Source organism: Syngnathus typhle, linkage group LG11, assembly GCF_033458585.1.
Source record: "Syngnathus typhle isolate RoL2023-S1 ecotype Sweden linkage group LG11, RoL_Styp_1.0, whole genome shotgun sequence".
NCBI classification, from domain to species: domain Eukaryota; kingdom Metazoa; phylum Chordata; class Actinopteri; order Syngnathiformes; family Syngnathidae; genus Syngnathus; species Syngnathus typhle.
This window is the reverse complement of record NC_083748.1, coordinates 12570056-12588515: the sequence shown is the minus strand read 5'-3', so window position 1 is coordinate 12588515 and position 18460 is coordinate 12570056. Positions and strand designations below refer to the sequence as shown.

Below are 18460 nucleotides of genomic sequence, written 5' to 3'. Positions count from 1 at the left end.
GAAGCTAAAGTAGGCGCATTGTCGCCATCTACCGTGCGAAAACGGTAAGTGAATTACAATGTGTGTTTGGAATGAATGCTTAGAACTCTATAAAGACAGTTTCAACTAGTTTTTTTTCTTTCTCGGCCACAATAATACAAAAGTCGTGATTTTTCTGGTGTTTTTTTTTCTCTTCCATCTGCGGCTATTTTTTTGTCCAAGTGGGCTTACCGTAGAAGCTTCCGTTGCAAATATGGTTGCCGGATGCGTTTCTGGTAGCGAAAGCGTATCCCACATGTGAGGGTTGTAAACACGCGTGACATTCCGCGTTTTAAAGTGACTAATAACGGGCAGAATGAGACCAGCAGCTGTCTAGCAAGTTGAAGGTAGGTTATGGTTGAGAAACTGCACGTTCGACCATCGCTGTCTAAGTGCGGTGCAAGTTACCGCGAACTAAACTAGCATGAATACCAATACATATTACGGGTTTTCCTAATATGATCGCAGTCTCGTTACTGTCCCTAAATTATTTACTTCTTCTCGATAAAGTGTCAGCAAAATCACTAGGTATCTTATAAATCATTTTGTATCTCAGAAGAAGGTTTCAAAACTGAGTAGAGTTAACGTACACCCCTCAAGTGGAGAAAAAAAAAAAAAGAACGTTGTAGATTCCTCGTGGTCAGTCTCGACCGAATGCGTTCCAAGCTTTATCAAGTTTCGAGAATTTTATTTTGTGCTTGTTTGAAGATGCTGAGCGATTCTGAAGCCGCCGAGCTGCTCTCCTTCCTGACGCCTGGGACACGGCCCGATGTCAAAGGCCACACCACCAGCTACATCCTGGGCTTGTCAGGAAACAGGTGAGTGTCAGTATGGCGAATGATGATCAGGATGTTGCCATCAAACTGTGCTGTTTTATACAGAGATGGCTGCCGCTTCCTCCGCACCAAACCCGACCTCATAGCCGCTCTTTTCGCTCTGACGTCTGACCCGTCCATCGCCATCGCAAAGGACTGCTACCACATCCTAATCAATCTGTCGGCTGACGAGACTCTTCACCAGGTAACGAACGGCGACACGTGCCGCTGCGTCCTTCAAAGACACATTCGGTTCCATACATATTGGGACATCAAGTTGAGGTTCTAAACACCAACCACAAAATAAAATCCAACTCCTTCAAGGCACACAACAGTGCTTGTGACTTTTGGCTTTTCCCCAATTTATAGTAATCACATCACAAAATGTGTTTGGACCCGCTCAGGTGTTGGTGACCGATATCGGCATGGTCCCCACGCTGGTCAGGAACCTCAAAGATCCGCAGTACCACTTTTCTGACCAGATCTGCACCATCCTCTCCAACCTGACGCGCCACGAGAAGACATGCAAGATACTCTTCAAGGTTCGCTGTGACCCCACTGGGCGATTTACAAACACCTTCAGCTCGGATGACCTTGCCTGTGACGTGAATTGTATTCATTACAGACTTGAGACTATCGAAACAAAACCTGTTCTGCAGACTAAAGACTAAACCAAACTAACTTTGGACTATTCCACACTTTAAATTAAAGACCAGATGTCAGACAAGACCAGACTTTATTTTTCCTTAGGCCAGACTAGACCTGAGCAGACCAGACTTTATAGTAACCAAGACTTTTGGCTAGATTAACGGAAACCTGACCAATCTTTAGACCGGCCCAAACTTTAAACCTCTGACCAGATAAGACGTTGAGTTAAATCAGACTTGAAATAGACTTTAAAGTAAACTGGGTTATTTTTAAGCCAGCTCTTAATAGCGTAATGGACACTAAAGGTAAAAAAGGAACACTGATTGTTTTTTAGGTGCTCCAAGAGGAGCTTGGCCTGGCTCGGCTGGTGGACATGTTATGTATGGAGGCTTACAACCCCCACGCCAAGCTGCACTATCTGGCTCCGCTGCTGTCCAATCTCACGCAGCTGCCTGACGCCAGACGCTTCCTGATGGACAAAGACAGGTCCGTTGTGTTGGCCGCGCGCAAGGCAACTGCTATGCATGTGCGGGCAAAAGCCACTTGCACTTTGCACCTCAAGACTCAGAAATGTGCTTTGGTACTGATTGCCGTTTCCAAACAATTTCAGTGGGGGGGAATTGATTTGTGTGTGTTGCAGGTGTGTGGTCCAACGCTTGTTGCCCTTCACGCAGTTTCATGCGTCTGCGGTGCGGCGTGGTGGCGTCATTGGCGTCCTGCGCAACTGCTGCTTTGACTATGGTGAGATGGCAGCATGAGAAATGGCAAATTTGTTTTCAATGCTACAAAATAGTCAAGAAGGGTCCGTGGATGTGCGGTGCCCACCTGTGTTTTTATCTGCCCTTGAGATGTTGGGACTTTTTGGGTCGTCAGAATTCATAGTAGCAGAAGAAAAGGGATTTTTATTTCCTCAGTTGTCGTCACATGACTGTTCTCCTGCAGCTAATCACGAGTGGCTCCTCAGCGAGCGAGTGGACATCCTGCCCTTTCTGCTGCTTCCGCTGGCCGGTCCGGAAGAGCTGAGCGATGAGGACAATGAAGGTTCAAGCTCCGACTGGTCGCATGTGTTGTGGTGGTGATGATGATGATGTCATGGTGGTGTAGGTCTGCCTGTGGACCTTCAGTACCTGCCAGAGGATAAGAAGAGAGAAGAGGACCCCGACATCAGGAAGATGCTCCTGGAAACGCTTATGCTGGTAAGAAACAAAATGGCGCGCATGGCAAAAGTACTCCCACTTTATACATAAGCGGGACTATTGAGAGTTGTGTCCAAGAAAAGTTGAAGTGCTGATTCAACTCATTTTCCTTGAGTAAATGTAACTTGCTTACATGTTCTCAGCATATTGCACCTGTGTTCTTCTCGCTCACATCGATATCGTCTGCTAGCTGACGGCGACTAAAGATGGCCGACAGACTCTGAAAGACAAGAATGTGTACGTCATCATGAGGGAGTTCCACCGATGGGAGACGAACCCCAAAGTCACCAGCGCATGTGAAAAACTGGTTGAGGTACGATCACTTTTAGCTCGAGGGGCGGACGGGCCAGATTTAATAGGAGATGGGACTTTTTTTTTTTTTTTTTTTTTTTTTTTTTTTTTAAATAGCGCTTTCACAGCGGCTTTCCCCATAACAAAGTGCTTTACAAAAACATCAAATAATACAAGAGACAATATCACATCAAACATTGTACGCCTGTTAACTGAACCCCCCTGGCAGTCCATCAAAAGCCAACAGTCTGAAACTGATTTTTGAATTGGACTGGCACATTGGTGCTGTTTTGTGAATCCAGCTGTTTTTTTCATCTTAGGCAACTGAATAAGATAAACGTTACTTTGTGTACCATCTGCAGGTGCTAATCGGGGACGAGCCGGAGCAGGGCATGGAGAACCTGCTGGAGGTCAACATTCCGCAAGACGTGGAGGAGAAACTGAAGGAGGCAGATGCCAAGGAGCAGCAGGAGCTGGAAACGCAAGAGGAAAGGACAGAGAAACAACAAAAGGCGGAGCAGATGGAATAATGCCAGTTATGAAATATTTTCACAAGCACGTTTTATAACGCGGCGTACGACCAGGAAGTTGGACGCATCTTTAAAATATGATAAAACCGTGCCGGAAACAGACAATTACGATGAATAAAAGAGGCCATCGCCCATTCATCCACTTTCTATAGATTGCTCATTTGAGTCGCTGGACCCAGCTGACTTTGGGTGAGCCCATTCAATCATAGAACACATCTGCACAGACAAACCAGTCACACTCATGTAAGAACACGCTGTCTTCAATGAACATCACGTTGATGTTCTTGAAATGTGGAAGGAAGTTGGAGTACCTGTAGAAAACATGACGAATATCCAAACTCCTGAGCTAAGATTGACACCTGCAACGTCAAAACTGTGAGGCAGACGTGGTCATCACTACTTCGCTGGACAGGTATGAAATATTTCCGAATTCAATTAAGCATGCATAACTCGGTTTAGCCAGCAGAGGGCGCCACCGCTTTACCCATTTTGCTCTACTTGACATTTCCTTTCGTGGTTTTTGTTTTTCTAACTAAATATTTCCGGGTTTTCGTTGCGACAAGCTCCCGGAACACCTTTCACCTCAGTCGTTTGTATGCTTATGTGATGTCATTACCAGAGCACCGAAAGCAATGCGTTGTTGGAAGTTCAAAAAAAAAGTCTGGAGGATTATATCTAGTTATTGTGTGTTTTTATGGAACTAACTGTAATTCTGAGTTTATTGTTGCCAGTGTCATGGAGAAAACTCAAATTAGTCAAAAATTAGTAACTTCCCCTTTCTGTGATTACTTTGCTCGGTCCAATTTAAAATGATTGTAAAGTAGGCTACCGCACTCAATGCAGCAAGACTAAATGCCTCTCTTAAATTACGCAATCTTCAAGTTGACACAGACGAAAAAAAAGAAACCAGATTTCGTCTCAGTTGCATGCCACGACTGTCAATCAATTTGTTTATCTTGGCTCTGATTGGCTGTTCTCACAAGGCTCCACCCCCTGAGGGGATCGCTGTACTTTTCCACTCCAAGTGAAAAACTATCTCCAGTCCTCTTCTTCCTTTTCCTCCTGGCAACACCGAGCACACCTTGTCTGGTGGCTGAACAAAATTCATCAGCATGTTATTTACTTTTATATCATCAAAGAAACGAAAGAAAAAGAGACACTCCTAAGTCAGTGATAGAAAGGTGGGGAATTGTTATATAAGTGATGAGTAAACAGTGAAAGGAGATCAGGTACTTGGCTGGTAGAACATCTCCAACATCTTGCCGCACATATTGAAGCATGTGAGCTTTCTCTGGAACTAGAGTGAGATGAGAGGGAACCAGAGAGCAGAGCCAACGGGACCTGTACGACCAGCATAAAGTCACACATTGCAAACACTAAAACTGCAAACACACAATGCAAACAAAAAATGTTTCTGACTTCTTTCAGTGTTCTGACACTTTTACTTTTATCTTGTAAAACATGCATTAAAAATAAAAATAGCCATTTCCATTTGGGCTAAGTTTAGGCTTTTTTTTTTTTTTTAATTTGCAAAAAAGAGCCCGAAATATTTTCACTTTGTTTACCCTGCAACTTTTTTTCTTACACGGCTTTTTGGCAGCTTGATTGTGCAAAAAAAACACCTACTTTTATTAATTTTTGTTTTTTCTCTCCTGTTAAAGGTGGATCACGTGCCAATGCTGCTCAATGCTGATTGGCCGCTTGGACTCACACCCACCACACGATGTGCGTGTGGGACAACAGTAGCAGCAACAGTAAACCAAACGTCCATTGTTTTATTTTTTCGATAATCACGTTTATTTTGCATGTGTACAACCTACTAAATTACAGTGGATGTAGTTTTCTTTTTGTTGCACGATTCCATGTCGATTCCTCAATATTCCGTAATGACTTTGGTTGTTGAATTTTGACAAAGTTCCACCCCAAAAAATAAAACGGCCACTGTGAGGGTATTTTTTTTATGACATCAGCATGAACCTGACACAAAATGTTGACAGTTAATGATGGAAAGTTCTACTTATGTGTAAATGAAGTTTGTCAACAAAGACCAAGATGGCCCCCCCTAAATAATGCCAAATCACATGTAGGGTTTCACTGTACTGTACAACAAAAAAAGTAGCAAGCATAAACCTACCATAGTCACCGTTCGGTGTCTTAAAATGAACAGAACCGCACAAATAAAGCCACTTAACTCAGCTCAGTACCAAGATGCCACGAAACCAACACTCTTATTGCACCAAAACATCGAATAAGTGAGTTTCCCCATCAAATAATGACGGATAAGCCATACGTCAATTTCTTACATTTTAATTTATTCTACTTATTGTTTTTCCAAGTGGAAATCCAAAGTATCGTACAAAACACCTTTTTGTTGACAACTCCTGAAGACAAAAGCACAAACCGGCACTTTTACAACGTCAGAAAGTCACAGAACTGTGCAAAGTCCCGTTGCATGAAGTTGTGGCTTTGCAGGAGGTCGTCCTCGGATGGGAAGTACTGCATGCTGTCCTCGTGCTGGACCACCTGGTCCTGCCGCGTCCCTGTTGCCGCTTCAGGTTCCGAAACATCTGGCAGCGCCCCCCTGGCGTTTTCCAGGGCCCCCAGGTACGAGTCCATGTCGGTGAGTTCAGATTCGCTGTCGGAGCAGCTCCCACCGGTGTCGCTCCCCACGGAATCGGAACGCATGTGCATCATCTGATACTTCTCGTGCATGAGGAACTGGTTGGTGTTCTTGGGGGCGCGCATGCCCCGAGCTCGCTTGCCTTGGACGTTGATGGGCCGGAGGGGCTGCAAACTAGTGCTGCTGGTGGGCCTCTGGAGTCTTGCGTGATGATGAGGATGCTGCTGTTGCTTCTTCTTCTTGCGTCCTCTCAAACAGACACCGACTGTCTTGCGCTTCTCGCTGCGGGTCTCCCGCCGAGCTTCTCGCCCGCACACCTCCCTGGAGAGCATCTTCTTTCAGAGTGAAACTGCTTTCCTTGCTCACATCCTCAACGAAGAGGACTTTCTCAGTGTCTCGCCGACGACCCCCACCGGTCTACCTTTTGACAATTTTGTGGCTTTTCTTCTTGACGTCTGGCTTGGGCCGGCGCATAGCCTGCTCGTCTTCACCTCGTTTGCCCGCTTGCCTGCGAGCCTTCTCAGGCTGCGCGTCACGCCCTCTTCGGCCTTCGCGACGCTCGTCTTTCACCTCACAGGAGCTGCGCGCAACGTCGACTGAGGTGTTTTGAAAGGGAGCTACCAAGTGGGCGCATTAAGAATGTCGAGGGTTTTTGTTTCTCTGATGTTTTTTTTCTCTTTTTTTCAAGTTTTGCTCTTCGCGGTATGACACTTTATCCTTCGCTAAGTATTCAACAAAACTGTCACCTCGTCAGAGCTGAGATGCCAAATAAAGGGGTAGAACGATCCACTGGAGGACTCCAAGCGGGGGTGCAGCTCCACTGCCTCCCTCTCCGGTCTTCTCTTTTCCTCCTCACTACTACCGCCGCTTCATATGTGTAGTAACGTTACGTAACTTATATCTACGTCGTACTATGAAGTCTTACCACGTATGTATACGTTTGTTTACGTGCTAGCGTTTATGATGGTGACCCATTCATTCACGCAAATGGTTCGATCCTCTTCTGAAACTTGATCCAATATTGGAGCCCCGCCTACTTCCCGATTGACACCAGCAGCAGAGTCACTGGACACATTAGGGACGCTTGTTTTCCCCAAGAAACTATTTTTAAAAGTATGTTTTCATGATCCTTTTTTAAACCATATTTCATAAGGGGGAAAATAATTACTATTTACATGCGAGAGCGTTACATTTGCGTTCTGCTCGTCCAGATTAATGTAACAATTTAACAAGATTTGCTCTGGCCAACCAATCAGTAAACGGAAAAAAAAATGTGCATTTGAAATTTGATTGGATGAAGACGCAACTACTTAAAAGTTCCATAAACGTTCTATGGGCGAAGCCAGCGCCACACATTGTGACTGAAATCTGATTCAACATAAAACGCGACAAGACAAACGGAGAAAGAGAAAATTTGAAATAAAATCATTTCAAATAACCAATTGGAACTTCTCAATTTTGGTGAACACTGTTAAAAAGGTAGTTAGGAGCATTGGGCGCATGTAGAAACATGTTCGTATCTAAGGATTTGGCCTGTGTATTATATTCAGAAGTAAACTTCCTACTGTGATTTTGCAGGACAAAGGGAGTAAAGTTAATTGAACGTGAAAGGGTATTACACATTTTATACTCATCATTGCCTTCATCTCCATCATTCAGTCACACATGTGAAGCGTATCTTCAGAAAGAAACTTGCAACTGCGATTTTGCAGACCAAAGGAAGTAAAGTTAATTGAACGTGAAAGGATATTACACATTTTATACTCGTCATTGCCTTCATCTTCATCATTCCGTCCCACGCAATAGACTACAAGACATTTTCTAAACGACCAATCTGTGAGATCATGAAAGGATATCGCAATAAAACGTCGGTCCAGTTCATGCCCACCAAGTATGAACATGGTGTTTAGCGACCCGATGTGGCTGAAATGCGTTTTACATATACGAGTCAAACCTGAGTTATAGTGACCTTATTTTGAGGGCGTGGTCATTTGCAGCGCCACGTTGCTGTCGCTTCAATACATCACCGACACTCAGGTGGATTACACGTGTTCTTTTTTTTTTTGCAACAAAGTCCTTTCCTCGGTCAACACAACAAACGAGTATTTACAAATCAATTAAACACGGAAAAAAGGTTTAGACGTCTAAACGTCACACCTGATCGGAAAAAGGAGCTGCAATACGGGAAATGACCTGAAGGGGGTAGCAACACGTCGTCGCGTCCACCATATTGGAGTAAAAGAAGAAGTCAGCCGCTTAGACGTGACAACAAATTAAATGGCGACCGACGGCGAAGGGGGAAATACGAGCTGCGCTGCAAAATATCGGGTTAAATGACAAATTTTATCCCCGACAGAGCGTAGTCTTTGTCCCGGTACGACCATGGACCCTGTCCCGTTCAGTGAGGAGCTGTCGGAAAGAAAAGTGTGCATTGTCGGCTCGGAGTTGGTGGAAAACTACACGGTAAGATTGGGCTTCCGCTTCTGAGCTTGGCTTGTAGCTATCTTATATGCGAGCTTAGCAAGATGTCACTATCACCATCATCTTTGACCAAGTATGCTCCAACACAAGGAATTTGTCCTCGGCAGGCGGATTCACTCTAGTATAAAAGCAAAATAATGAAAAAAGACAACGTATAATGAAATAAATCATCATCAACCGTACTGTTTTATAATCAGTAGAATAGCCACTGGATTGCAAAAGTATTCCTTAGCTTCAGTTTAACGACAAAGTGACTTTTTTGCCCTTTCAGGTGTACATCATTGAAGTTTTGGATGGAGAGCACAAGTGGACGGTAAAGCATCGCTACAGCGACTTCCATGACCTCCATGAGAAGGTAAACATTGAAATCAGACCGCCAAAATATTTTTTTCACAACAGAAAAATCAAGACTTGGATACTATACCCGTATAAAGTATTTACTGAGTGTTGGGTGTGTGCCTTGATTGTCATAAAGTGGAGCCGGTTAGTCTGGGTGTGAGCGTCTGGGTGTGAGTTGTGGCCTACAGCTGCTTCTCGCAAGTATTGTCGTGTTGGTTTTTGCGTGTCTGATTGTGTTGTCTTCTCCTCAGTTGGTAGCGGAGAACAAAGTGGACCGGCATCTGCTCCCGCCCAAGAAGATGCTGGGCAAGAACTCCAAGAGCTTGGTGGAACGTCGGCAGAAGGAGCTAGAACTTTACCTGCAGGCGCTGCTCCAGCAATTCCCGGAGGCCACCCCCACTCCCCTGGCTGCATTTCTTCACTTTAACCTATACGTGAGTCTCATGGTAGTCCTTACTTATTCAATTCTCGGGTTTGGTAGTTTTATTTCAGTTTTATTGTAAAACCAAAACAAAAAAAACATTCAATTGGATCACCATTTGAAAGGTAGTTGAATCGTTGCTTGTGCAGTATTTTTGCTTTATTTTTTTTATCATCCCGAACAAATGAATTCACTTTATATTAATGTCATGTTGCAAATCTTTCCAACTTGCATTTGAGCTGTGTCTAATCTTAGCCAGTCGTGATGTTGCTGTGTTATCTGGTCAACGAGCAAATAAACAGTAGGCCGCTTGTTCCACCGTTGGCAGAAGCATCAGCATGTGAGCATCACTTGAAGTGTGCAAATCGATGACGGCCGCAAGACCAAACAACAACACTCATGAAAGCAGAGTTGTGCATTAGCTAGAGGCTAGAAGTGAAGGAAGCCAATATCGTGAATCCTCCTTTTCAAAGTTCTTTCTTGACTCCATGATTTTTCTCACCGTCATGTTGTCTAAAATGGCCAGAAGATATGCCAAGGCGAATTCCACAATGCAAGCTGATATTAACAATTTCATCTCAGACTCGCTGTAGCTAATTTCACACAACAAGGAAATGAATACATCCAGTTAAAATTCAGCCTTTCAAAATAAAAGCATGTGACTACAAAATTTTCAAATTATTTTGTGCTCATTTTTGAGTGACTGTAAAATAAACCACCATGTAGCCCAAGAAAGATTGTCATTATATCCCTAGCTTTAATTTGGAAGGTCTGACTTTTGACAATTTTGCTAGTTGGCAATGAGAGCTTGCAATGTGCCTTGCCGTCTGTTGAACCCTTTTTTGCACAGTTCACAAGACGCTTCAGAGGAATGCACCTCAATTCCCAAGTGGCACCGGGCAGATGTATAAAAAAAAAAAAAAAAAGGACATTGAATAGCTTTTGAAGGATTTCTGACTTCATTGTTTTTCCTCCTTCAGGAGATCAACGGCATCACGGCCGCGCTAGCCGAGGAGTTGTTCCATAAAGGTTTGCTTGCATCCTTTCTACTACCTGTTGAAAGAAGTTGACAATTAAATCGGGTCGGATTCAAAAATCCAATTCACGAGCGTAAACCTCTTGTGGCAGTGAATGAGTTCACATAATTTGGAGTGACAGGATGAGCACACGATTTGGTCCCGAAAACATCCTCCGCTTGTGAATAGGCGAAGAGTTGCTGGCCGCTGGCAAGGTGTTCTCCCTCCGGCCACTGCAGCTCCACGCCGTCTCCCAGCAGCTGCGTCTGGCCAAGCCCACGTGCCGCAACGGCGACGCCAAGACCGACCTGGGTCACATCTTGGACTTCGCCTGCCGGCTGCGCTACCTCAAGGTCAGCCGCGCTCCTCGCCGCACCACGTGACTCGCGTCTTCTTTTCCCAACTGCCACGAATCACACCCCAGATCTGCGGCACCAGTGGCCCAGTCGGAAGCAGCAACATCCTGGAGAGGAATCTGCCCTTTGACCTGTCTTTTTTCAAGTCACTGCTTCAGATTGAGGTAAACGCGTTCATCTTTTTCACACAAATATACTTTTCCCAAGTTACACTTGCCAGGCCTCAAATTATGCAAATTCCTCAAATGATGTGACTTTCAACTTTGTTGGTCTTTTGCTGTCCTCAGATCAGCGAATGCGCAGCTCAGCAAATTGGGGGTTTGTCATCTCTGAGGTCCAGCCTGCTCACTCTGAATATCCACCACTCCACAGACAGCATGATGGTATTAATAGAAATTTCCGGTGCTATCCTAATTTCCTAATGCGCGTTATGTGCTAATAAACGGGCTCTCGGCTCAGCTGCTCCTCGTTCCGGAAGCCAGCGAGTTCCCTCAGTGGGAAGCCGAGGGCTCGGAGCGTGGCTGCCCCGTGACCGCCGTGGTGCCACGCTGGCGCAACCTGACCACGCTGGACATGAGCCACAACGCCATCGGCACCATCGACAGCTCAGTGGTGAGACGCGCCTGATGTTTGTGGTACCTTTCCTTTCCTCTGACGTTCTTCACTGCGTCACCGATGTAGAAACTGATTCCAGAGGTGGAGTTTCTCGATCTGAGCCACAATTGCCTTTCCTCGGTGGAAAACCTTCAGGTATGGATCACTGCTCTTGTACTGTCGAGCTTATTGTTCCAAGAGCTGATGAACAGAACTTTGCCAACTGCCTTGTTTTACAGCATCTGTACAATCTAGTCCACGTGGATTTGTCCTACAACAAATTGTGCATCCTGGAGGGGGCTCATACGCGGCTGGGCAACATCAAGACACTCAGCCTGGCTGGCAACCAGCTGGAGCGGCTCACGGGCCTCAGCAAGCTCTACTCGCTGGTCCACCTGGACCTCAGCCACAACCAACTAGCTCAAGTAAGCATCACATTTTGGAACCACTGCCCCAAGCTGGCCAGGGCGCACACATCAGGAAGGAGTCAATTCTGTATGTGCGTTTGCAGTTGGAGGAAATCAAAAACATCGGCTCGCTGCCGTGCCTGGAGAAGATCAACCTTTCCTCCAATCCAATTTGCATCATCCCTGACTACAGAACCAAAGTCCTGGCCCAGTTTGGAGACCGAGCAGCAGAGGTAGCGCGACCGTCACCGCAATGCTGTCTTAAGTGTGTGTGTGTCATTGAGCCATTCCCACGTCCGGCCTCAGGTGTGTCTGGATGGTCAAGTGACCACAGAGAAGGAGTTGGACACGGTGGAGGTGTTGAAAGCCATTCGGAAAGCCAAAGAAGTCAAAGACCGCATGAGCAGCAGCGACAAGAAGGTAGCATTTGTGATGTACAACAATCAAAAGCCATCACATGATCATTAAGCACCACCTTCCACCATCATTTTCCCAGAGATGACATCAGGTGTGCTTAATTTCACGTCACGGGTTAGAAAGTGCAAAAGCAATTTTTACCCTCGTGTCTCGAGAATAATTGTCTCACGGACACTGCCTGAGATTTTGCCGACGCGACCATTCTGCTGGGTTCTCTGTGAACGATCATGGCAAGAACAAAATGTCTGCCTTTCTTTTGGATGATTTGGATGGTGGCTGCTCTCTGAAGGCTTCCTCGCTCTCTGTCCTCTCGTCAGATCAGTGAGGAGACCGGGCTGTCTGCTGCTGCACCTCCTCTCCCTCCCTCCCCCTCCTCCTCTTCATCTACTCCCTTCTCTTCCTCTCGCTGCACCTCTTTTGTTGCCCCTCATTGTCTCACCTCTGCGCCAACCTCTTCCTGTCAGGCCCGGCAGGCTTCCTGCACCAGCCGAGGTAATCATGCGCATCATCAGTCTGCGATTGGCTGAGGGGATGGTGGTGTCGACATGAAATTGCCGCATTTCCTGGTTGCTTCCGCACTAGAGCTCCTGCCCTGACGACTTCTTCACAATAAAAGCCACCGAAGGTACTTAGGTCCACTGACGCTCTCGTGTCTTGTTTGAAGAAATGACGAGCCGAGAAGAAGCCGCCGTTCCGCCGACCATCCTGCCTTTCCCGACTTCCTCCGATGCGCGCCTCTTACCTGCTGACACCACCCAGGTCAGACACTCCGACCTGTTACCATGGCGACTATCTGGTTCTCAAGAGTGTGACTGAAAACTGCGCAGAGTTAAAGCATCTGGAATGTCACGTCAATGCCGATTATTTTTTTTGAATGTCTGGGTGCAGGTTGGAGACGCTGCCATCCATCCCTCTGAACGTGGTCACAAAGCCCCTGCCAACATGGTCACATGGTCAGCGGCTAAATCTGATCAAGCTCCTTTCATAAAAAAACAGATTGTCAATAGTGTTCCTCTTGCAGTTGCCCGTGCTCCTCCTCCTCCTGCTGCTCTTCCTCCTCTAGTCTGCCTGAAGTTACCTGCCCGAGCTGCAGCGCCACCTGGTGTCCTCTGCTCACCTCTCGTCTCCTCTCCCTCACCGTCACCGACCGGCTTTTCACAGGCCTGCTGTCCATGCGCCTCCACGCCGCCCTCAAGGAGCCGGACGAGATGATTGTGGAAGCCGAGGAGGAGAAGGATGAGGATGAGGAGGTATACCCATCCAGAGAGGTTTCATCCCACGTGGAGGGCACGCAAGTGGATGGGCCGCTCTCCGGGGATGGCTACTTTGAAATGGGACTAGATTCCGTTCAGGACCCGTCTCGTCATCCCGCCGGGCCCGGTGTTGGTCCTTCCGACCCATGCGATGAGGAGCGGCAGCAAGAGACTGTCAACAGTGTGCTTTGGTGCTATTGTCTAAAGCTGGAAGAGGAGACGCAGGAGGTGGAACAGAGCGTAGTGTGCATGGTGCTGACGGACAAACGTTTGTGCTTGCTGCGCTTGTCACACGATAGCAAAGGGAACATTCTGGATGCAGGTAAAGAAAGAAACGTCTTTAGCTTGTCCAGAACGGTACCATTGATGAATGGAATGAGCTGACATGCTGTTTTTGCAGATGAAGACCAGAGTGCGTCCACAAAGGCTCTTGTGTCTAGGCTTGAGGTGGCCCTCCTGCTACCCTACTCCCAGCTGCTGCTTTCCTCACACGCCGAGCTTCCTGCCTCCTGTCTGGCCTTGGAGCCCCAGAATGGTGCTGCCCGCTTTTACCTTTTCTCCGAGGCCCTGGAGCTCCTGAGAACCAGGGCTGAGCTGCAGAGACTGACCCAGGTCACACAGGCAGCAGAGACTCCTCGTCTCCTACCCCGCTCCCTCCTGAACTCCTGGGAAGCAGAGGAGAGTCACGAAGCTCAGGGAGGCTACCTCAGCTTCCTCTTGCCCCCCTCTCCCTCTTCCACCCCGCACCACCTGCCGTGCACCGAGGAGCTCCCGTCGCTCCTCTTCCTCACCCACCGACACCTTTGGGTGCTAAAGATGGATGTCAGAGAGATTGCGGAGAAAGAGCGCAGTGCTGCTGGCCTTCACCAGGCTCCGTGCAGGCTGGTCCGCGTACCCCTCAGCTCTGTGCTGCTTCACCCCATTCAGAGAACTCAGACTGAAAAGGTGACCAGTGGGAAGTCCTGCCGCCACCCTAAACACCACTGCAGGTAAAAGGGCTTTGGAATTGCCAATAAATGCCACTGGAGGGCGCCACTTAAAACTGATAGGATCATAAAGTATCAACACCCTGCCACAAGCATGTCCATAAATGCATTCAAGAGTGAAATTATGACCAAAGCACGGTCACGTGATGCTCATCAATAATAATAACTGGCAAATATTCACTTTATTTGGACCCGTGATGTCATGTTCAGGTTGAGCCACACGGCGGAGATGCTGCTGGACGGTGGGAGTCTGCTGCTGCTCTTCCCGCTGGCCCAGGACAAGAGCAACTTCTTGGGCGAGCTGAGTCGGCGGAGAGTGGCTCTGGAGGGGCCGAAGATGGTGGCGCTGCCACTCCCGTGCAGATGCCGGCCACACTCGTGTGAGGTCGTGCAAGGTGACGACAGCCTTTCATTTGGGAGTGCTTATGAAATTGGTGACATTGTTTTGCCGTCCTGATACCTTCGATGGAGAAAGTTTGCTCACCTTGGCTTTAGAGTGACACCTGCTTTGCTTTCTCAGGTCACAGTAGAAATGCTGTTGAGAAGTGCTCATGTCGTGCAAGAGCGTACAGCACCAGCAGGTAAGCTGCTCATGTTATTTAGCTTTATGCAACCAGTACAGTCTTACTTGATGGTGCACGCTTCCCCTGCCTGGTCCCGCTTTCTCATCCATCTCCGCTTGCAGCTCCTCTCATCCCCGACTGGAAGCAAACCAGCCATCCCTCCACCTCACCCAGAGTCTGTCCCCAGGGCTTAAGCTCCTGGCTGGGCTTGATGCGGAGCAGCTGCTGACATACTTCCGCAGGCACATAGCACACGTAAGGATGCTCACCTTGGGCGGCCATTTGAGCTGATACAAGCTTTTTCTGTGGAGGAGGCGTCGCATTTAGCGTAAGACCTACTTTGGGTGATTTGAGATTCAGGTCCTGTTGTTGTCGTTTTTCAAGTCCGAGGAGGACGAGGTTCGACATGTCCTGTGGCTGTCCGCCGTCCTCTACGCCGCGCCCGAGACGGAACTGGCCTGCTGCCTCTTCCTGTCCACAGACGGCATCTACTTCCTCTTGGAAGACTCTGCTGCCACTCGCCACTGCCTCGCAGGTAACCGTGTGCCTCAAAATCAACATCCGTGTCAAACCTGAGCCCTGAGTAGCCGCAATGTCATTTTTAGGTGACAACGAGTAGCAAAATGGCCGCCTGGCCGATTTTGCTGCTTCAAACCGAAATAAGGACAACTAAAAAGACTCCAAATCAATGTCCGATGATTGGAAAAATACTGATGCGTCATTGTCCTAACCATCTTGCACATCTTGTCTGCCAGAAACGGACATGAGCATTTGTCCGGACCCAAACGTGCGCCTTTGCTGCTGCTTGACCATCCGACTCGCCGATCTGCTCTCTGTCAACGTGGGCTTGTTCGATCAGTACTTCAGGCTTGTAGGTCAGTCTTCGACATCCCGCTCAGCGCTTCATTTCGGCTACGTTCACACCGCATTGCCTTGTACCTGTGCTCATTTGTTGAACACACACACATTTTTTTTTCCAACATTTCATTTTGACTCTTCAGGACCCTCGGCCAAGCACATTGTTTCCTGCCTGAGCAGAGACAGTTATGGCACAGGAGTCTTCCTGCAGGAGCTGATGTCCGCGCTGAGTCTGCAGCAGAAGCTTCCTACTCCAGAGCCCTCCGAGCAGGACTTCTACTCGCAGTTTACGAGCACCAGCTCAGGTGACACTCGATGCAAACGCCAAATCGCCCAATTGTCAGAGATAAATGAAATTTAAATTTTTTGATTGAAATTTGCCTCCTGCAGGCAAGATGCAGAACTACGAGCTGGTCCACAGCAGCAGGGTGAAGTTCATCTACCCCAGCGAGGAGGAGATGGGGGACCTGACTTTCATCGTGGCTGAGAGGAAGACGCCCTCCTCCTCCTCTTCGTCTTTGTCCTCGCGTTCCTTTAACGTGCTACTTTACCTGCTGGTGTTTCAGGTGTGTTTTATTTTATTTTTTTTGCTCTGCAGCCATCAGTACAAAACATTGGATGTTCTAACAGCTCACCGAAATTTTTGACTCCCAGGTTCAGTTTGCCAACGGTCAGGCCTGCGACACATCTCCTGTCCTCCAACCCCGGACGCTGATACTGACCAGCACGGATGTTTTCCTGCTGGACGAAGACTACGTGAGTTATCCTCTCCCGGACTTTGCCAAGGAGCCGCCATCCAGGTATGGTTCCCGCTCCGTGCCCTACTACCCTGCAGCAGTCTGTAATCGTTGGGCCCTCCCCCATAGGGAACGTTACCAGTTGCGGGAAGCGCGGCGGATCCGCGACTTAGACCGGGTTCTCCTCGGCTACCAGATGTACCCTCAGGCCCTGACGCTGGTGTTCGACGACCTGCCGGGCCCGGACCTGCTGTGCCACCTCACCATGGACCACTTTGGGGCAGAGGGCAAGGATCCGCCCCCGCCTTCGGCACAATGCGGGGGTGCCGAGGGTGAGGTGCAGTGGTGCGTCTTTGTGCCGGGAGCAGACGGCCGTGAGAGACTCATCTCCATGCTGGCTCGCCAGTGGGAGGCGCTGTGTAGCCGGGAGCTTCCTGTGGAGCTCACCGGCTGATTGGAGTGCCGGGAAAGGACCGCAGTGGGAATGGCGCCACCTTGAGGCAGGCAGGGACTTAGCGACAAATTTAATTAATTTTTTTTCTGAAGAAAAAATATTTTTGTCTCGTTTTTGTTGGCTGATGGAGATGAAGAGACAAAACAAGGGTAGCCATTTGGGCTCATGGAGTTGAAAAGGCGAAGCAAGTGTGGTCAGTTTGACTTGCAATGTTGTCCCACTCAAAATCAGGCCAACGACTGAGAGGTTAGAGAGCCCTTTTCCCTCAAACTCCCAAAGTGATCCGGTTTTGTCTCGCAGTCGTTTCGAAGAATTTTGACCTTTTTCGCAAAAGAATGTTTTGAACGAACGCTCAAAACCCGCACCGCCAAGTCGTCAAGGTCTTGGCTACGCTGCACGTCAGGCTCCTACGAGTTGCACATTGTGATTTCAACCGACTGTCTTCATTTTGTCAGCCGGAGCCTGTTTGCTACCTCTCACTTGGTGCTTTGTTTTTCAGCGAGATGGAGCGAGCGCGTTCTAAAAGGGAAATGACGCAATAGCCATCAATGGACAGTGAAGCACTAATACCATCTCGCTTCCTCCGTTCCTACCATTCACTGAGCGAAGGACTCCCAGACAAGCACAAATCAGTGCACCAAGTAAGAGTCACTTTTCACAATATCCCCAACTTTTTTGTCAGCAGTGCGTAAATGTGTTCACGCGTGTTTTCGTTAAGTCAGCCGGGCGGACGTTTTTCAGCAGGGGACACAGCTTGATTTTGAATACTTTCCTCATTATTTGCATCGACAAAAAATGGACTGTTTGCAAAAGCTGAGCAGTTTACAAATGACCCAAGTTGTAACCTCCATAAAAAAAAAACTTTTGCACTGTTGACTTTACAACCACTATATGCGCAAACAATACCATGCACCAAACATTTGAGTTCTTTGCACTTTGAGATTTCCTGAACAAAATGAAAAAGCGCTTTATTAGTCAGTGATAGAGGTGCCAGCCACATCCTTAGGTACATTGACACACTCACCAGAGTTGAATACCCCAAAATCTGCCTTCACATAGCTAAGGCTCGCCTTGTAAGGCAGAATTTATTTTCCCTACTAGATAACCTGACACCATGTACCTAATAAAATGTCCAGTAACTGTTGATTATTTTTTTGAAATGATTTACAATATGTGTGTATTGTGTGCTGTTATCACTTAGTATTATTTTAAGTATTGTGCTTATTGATGTTTTTTTTTTTTTATGTTTAACTGGTTGCAAGTTGTGTCCTCTGGTCAAGGAGAACACAAATTAATTAAAGTAAAAGTCATCAAAACTTCTTGGTGATTGTCGTCATCGTCACTGTTTACAGGCTAATTTGTAAAAATACTTAAGCAGGATAATTGGAGAAATTGTCAGCGGGAGTTTGGAAAGATTAAATTTAGGGATGGTTATAATTATTTTAGGGGGAAAAAATAGG

At 47.4% G+C, this 18460-nt stretch overlaps 3 protein-coding genes across 7 annotated transcripts; 2 read left to right on the top strand and 1 right to left on the bottom strand.

The window, feature by feature from the left end:
* Positions 1–195: 195 nt before the first annotated feature.
* On the top strand, positions 196–3641 carry hgh1 (HGH1 homolog (S. cerevisiae)). Its single transcript, XM_061290299.1, has 10 exons — positions 196–365; positions 727–836; positions 900–1038; positions 1238–1375; positions 1816–1967; positions 2122–2222; positions 2424–2522; positions 2586–2677; positions 2868–2990; positions 3331–3641. Exons 2-10 carry the CDS (start codon positions 727–729, stop codon positions 3496–3498), a joined length of 1122 nt encoding a protein of 373 aa, XP_061146283.1. The 5' UTR covers positions 196–365; the 3' UTR covers positions 3499–3641.
* Positions 3642–5440: 1799 nt separating this feature from the next.
* wu:fb55g09 (uncharacterized) lies at positions 5441–6875 on the bottom strand. The gene has a single exon (XM_061290300.1). It carries the CDS (start codon positions 6448–6450, stop codon positions 5908–5910), a length of 543 nt encoding a protein of 180 aa, XP_061146284.1. The 5' UTR covers positions 6451–6875; the 3' UTR covers positions 5441–5907.
* Positions 6876–8337: 1462 nt separating this feature from the next.
* Positions 8338–18146, top strand: nisch (nischarin). Of its 5 annotated transcripts, none has more exons than XM_061291397.1 (26): positions 8338–8581; positions 8871–8954; positions 9190–9372; positions 10340–10388; positions 10565–10728; positions 10800–10895; positions 11019–11114; positions 11191–11343; positions 11413–11481; positions 11565–11750; positions 11837–11965; positions 12039–12152; positions 12467–12641; positions 12814–12908; positions 13038–13102; positions 13171–13724; positions 13803–14391; positions 14599–14783; positions 14909–14969; positions 15074–15206; positions 15336–15486; positions 15707–15826; positions 15953–16114; positions 16200–16375; positions 16464–16565; positions 16676–18146. In XM_061291397.1, the coding sequence occupies exons 1-26, from the start codon at positions 8501–8503 to the stop codon at positions 16880–16882; spliced, it is 4179 nt and encodes a 1392-aa protein (XP_061147381.1). In that variant the 5' UTR covers positions 8338–8500; the 3' UTR covers positions 16883–18146. The 5 variants fall into 5 exon arrangements, 4 of the variants coding, with proteins under 4 accessions (XP_061147381.1, XP_061147382.1, XP_061147380.1 ...); XM_061291396.1 differs by having other exon boundaries at positions 8339–8581; positions 16464–16609; XM_061291398.1 differs by lacking the exons at positions 13038–13102; positions 13171–13724; positions 13803–14391; ... (7 more) ...; positions 16464–16565; positions 16676–18146 and having other exon boundaries at positions 12732–12866.
* The last annotated feature ends 314 nt before the right edge of the window (positions 18147–18460 follow it).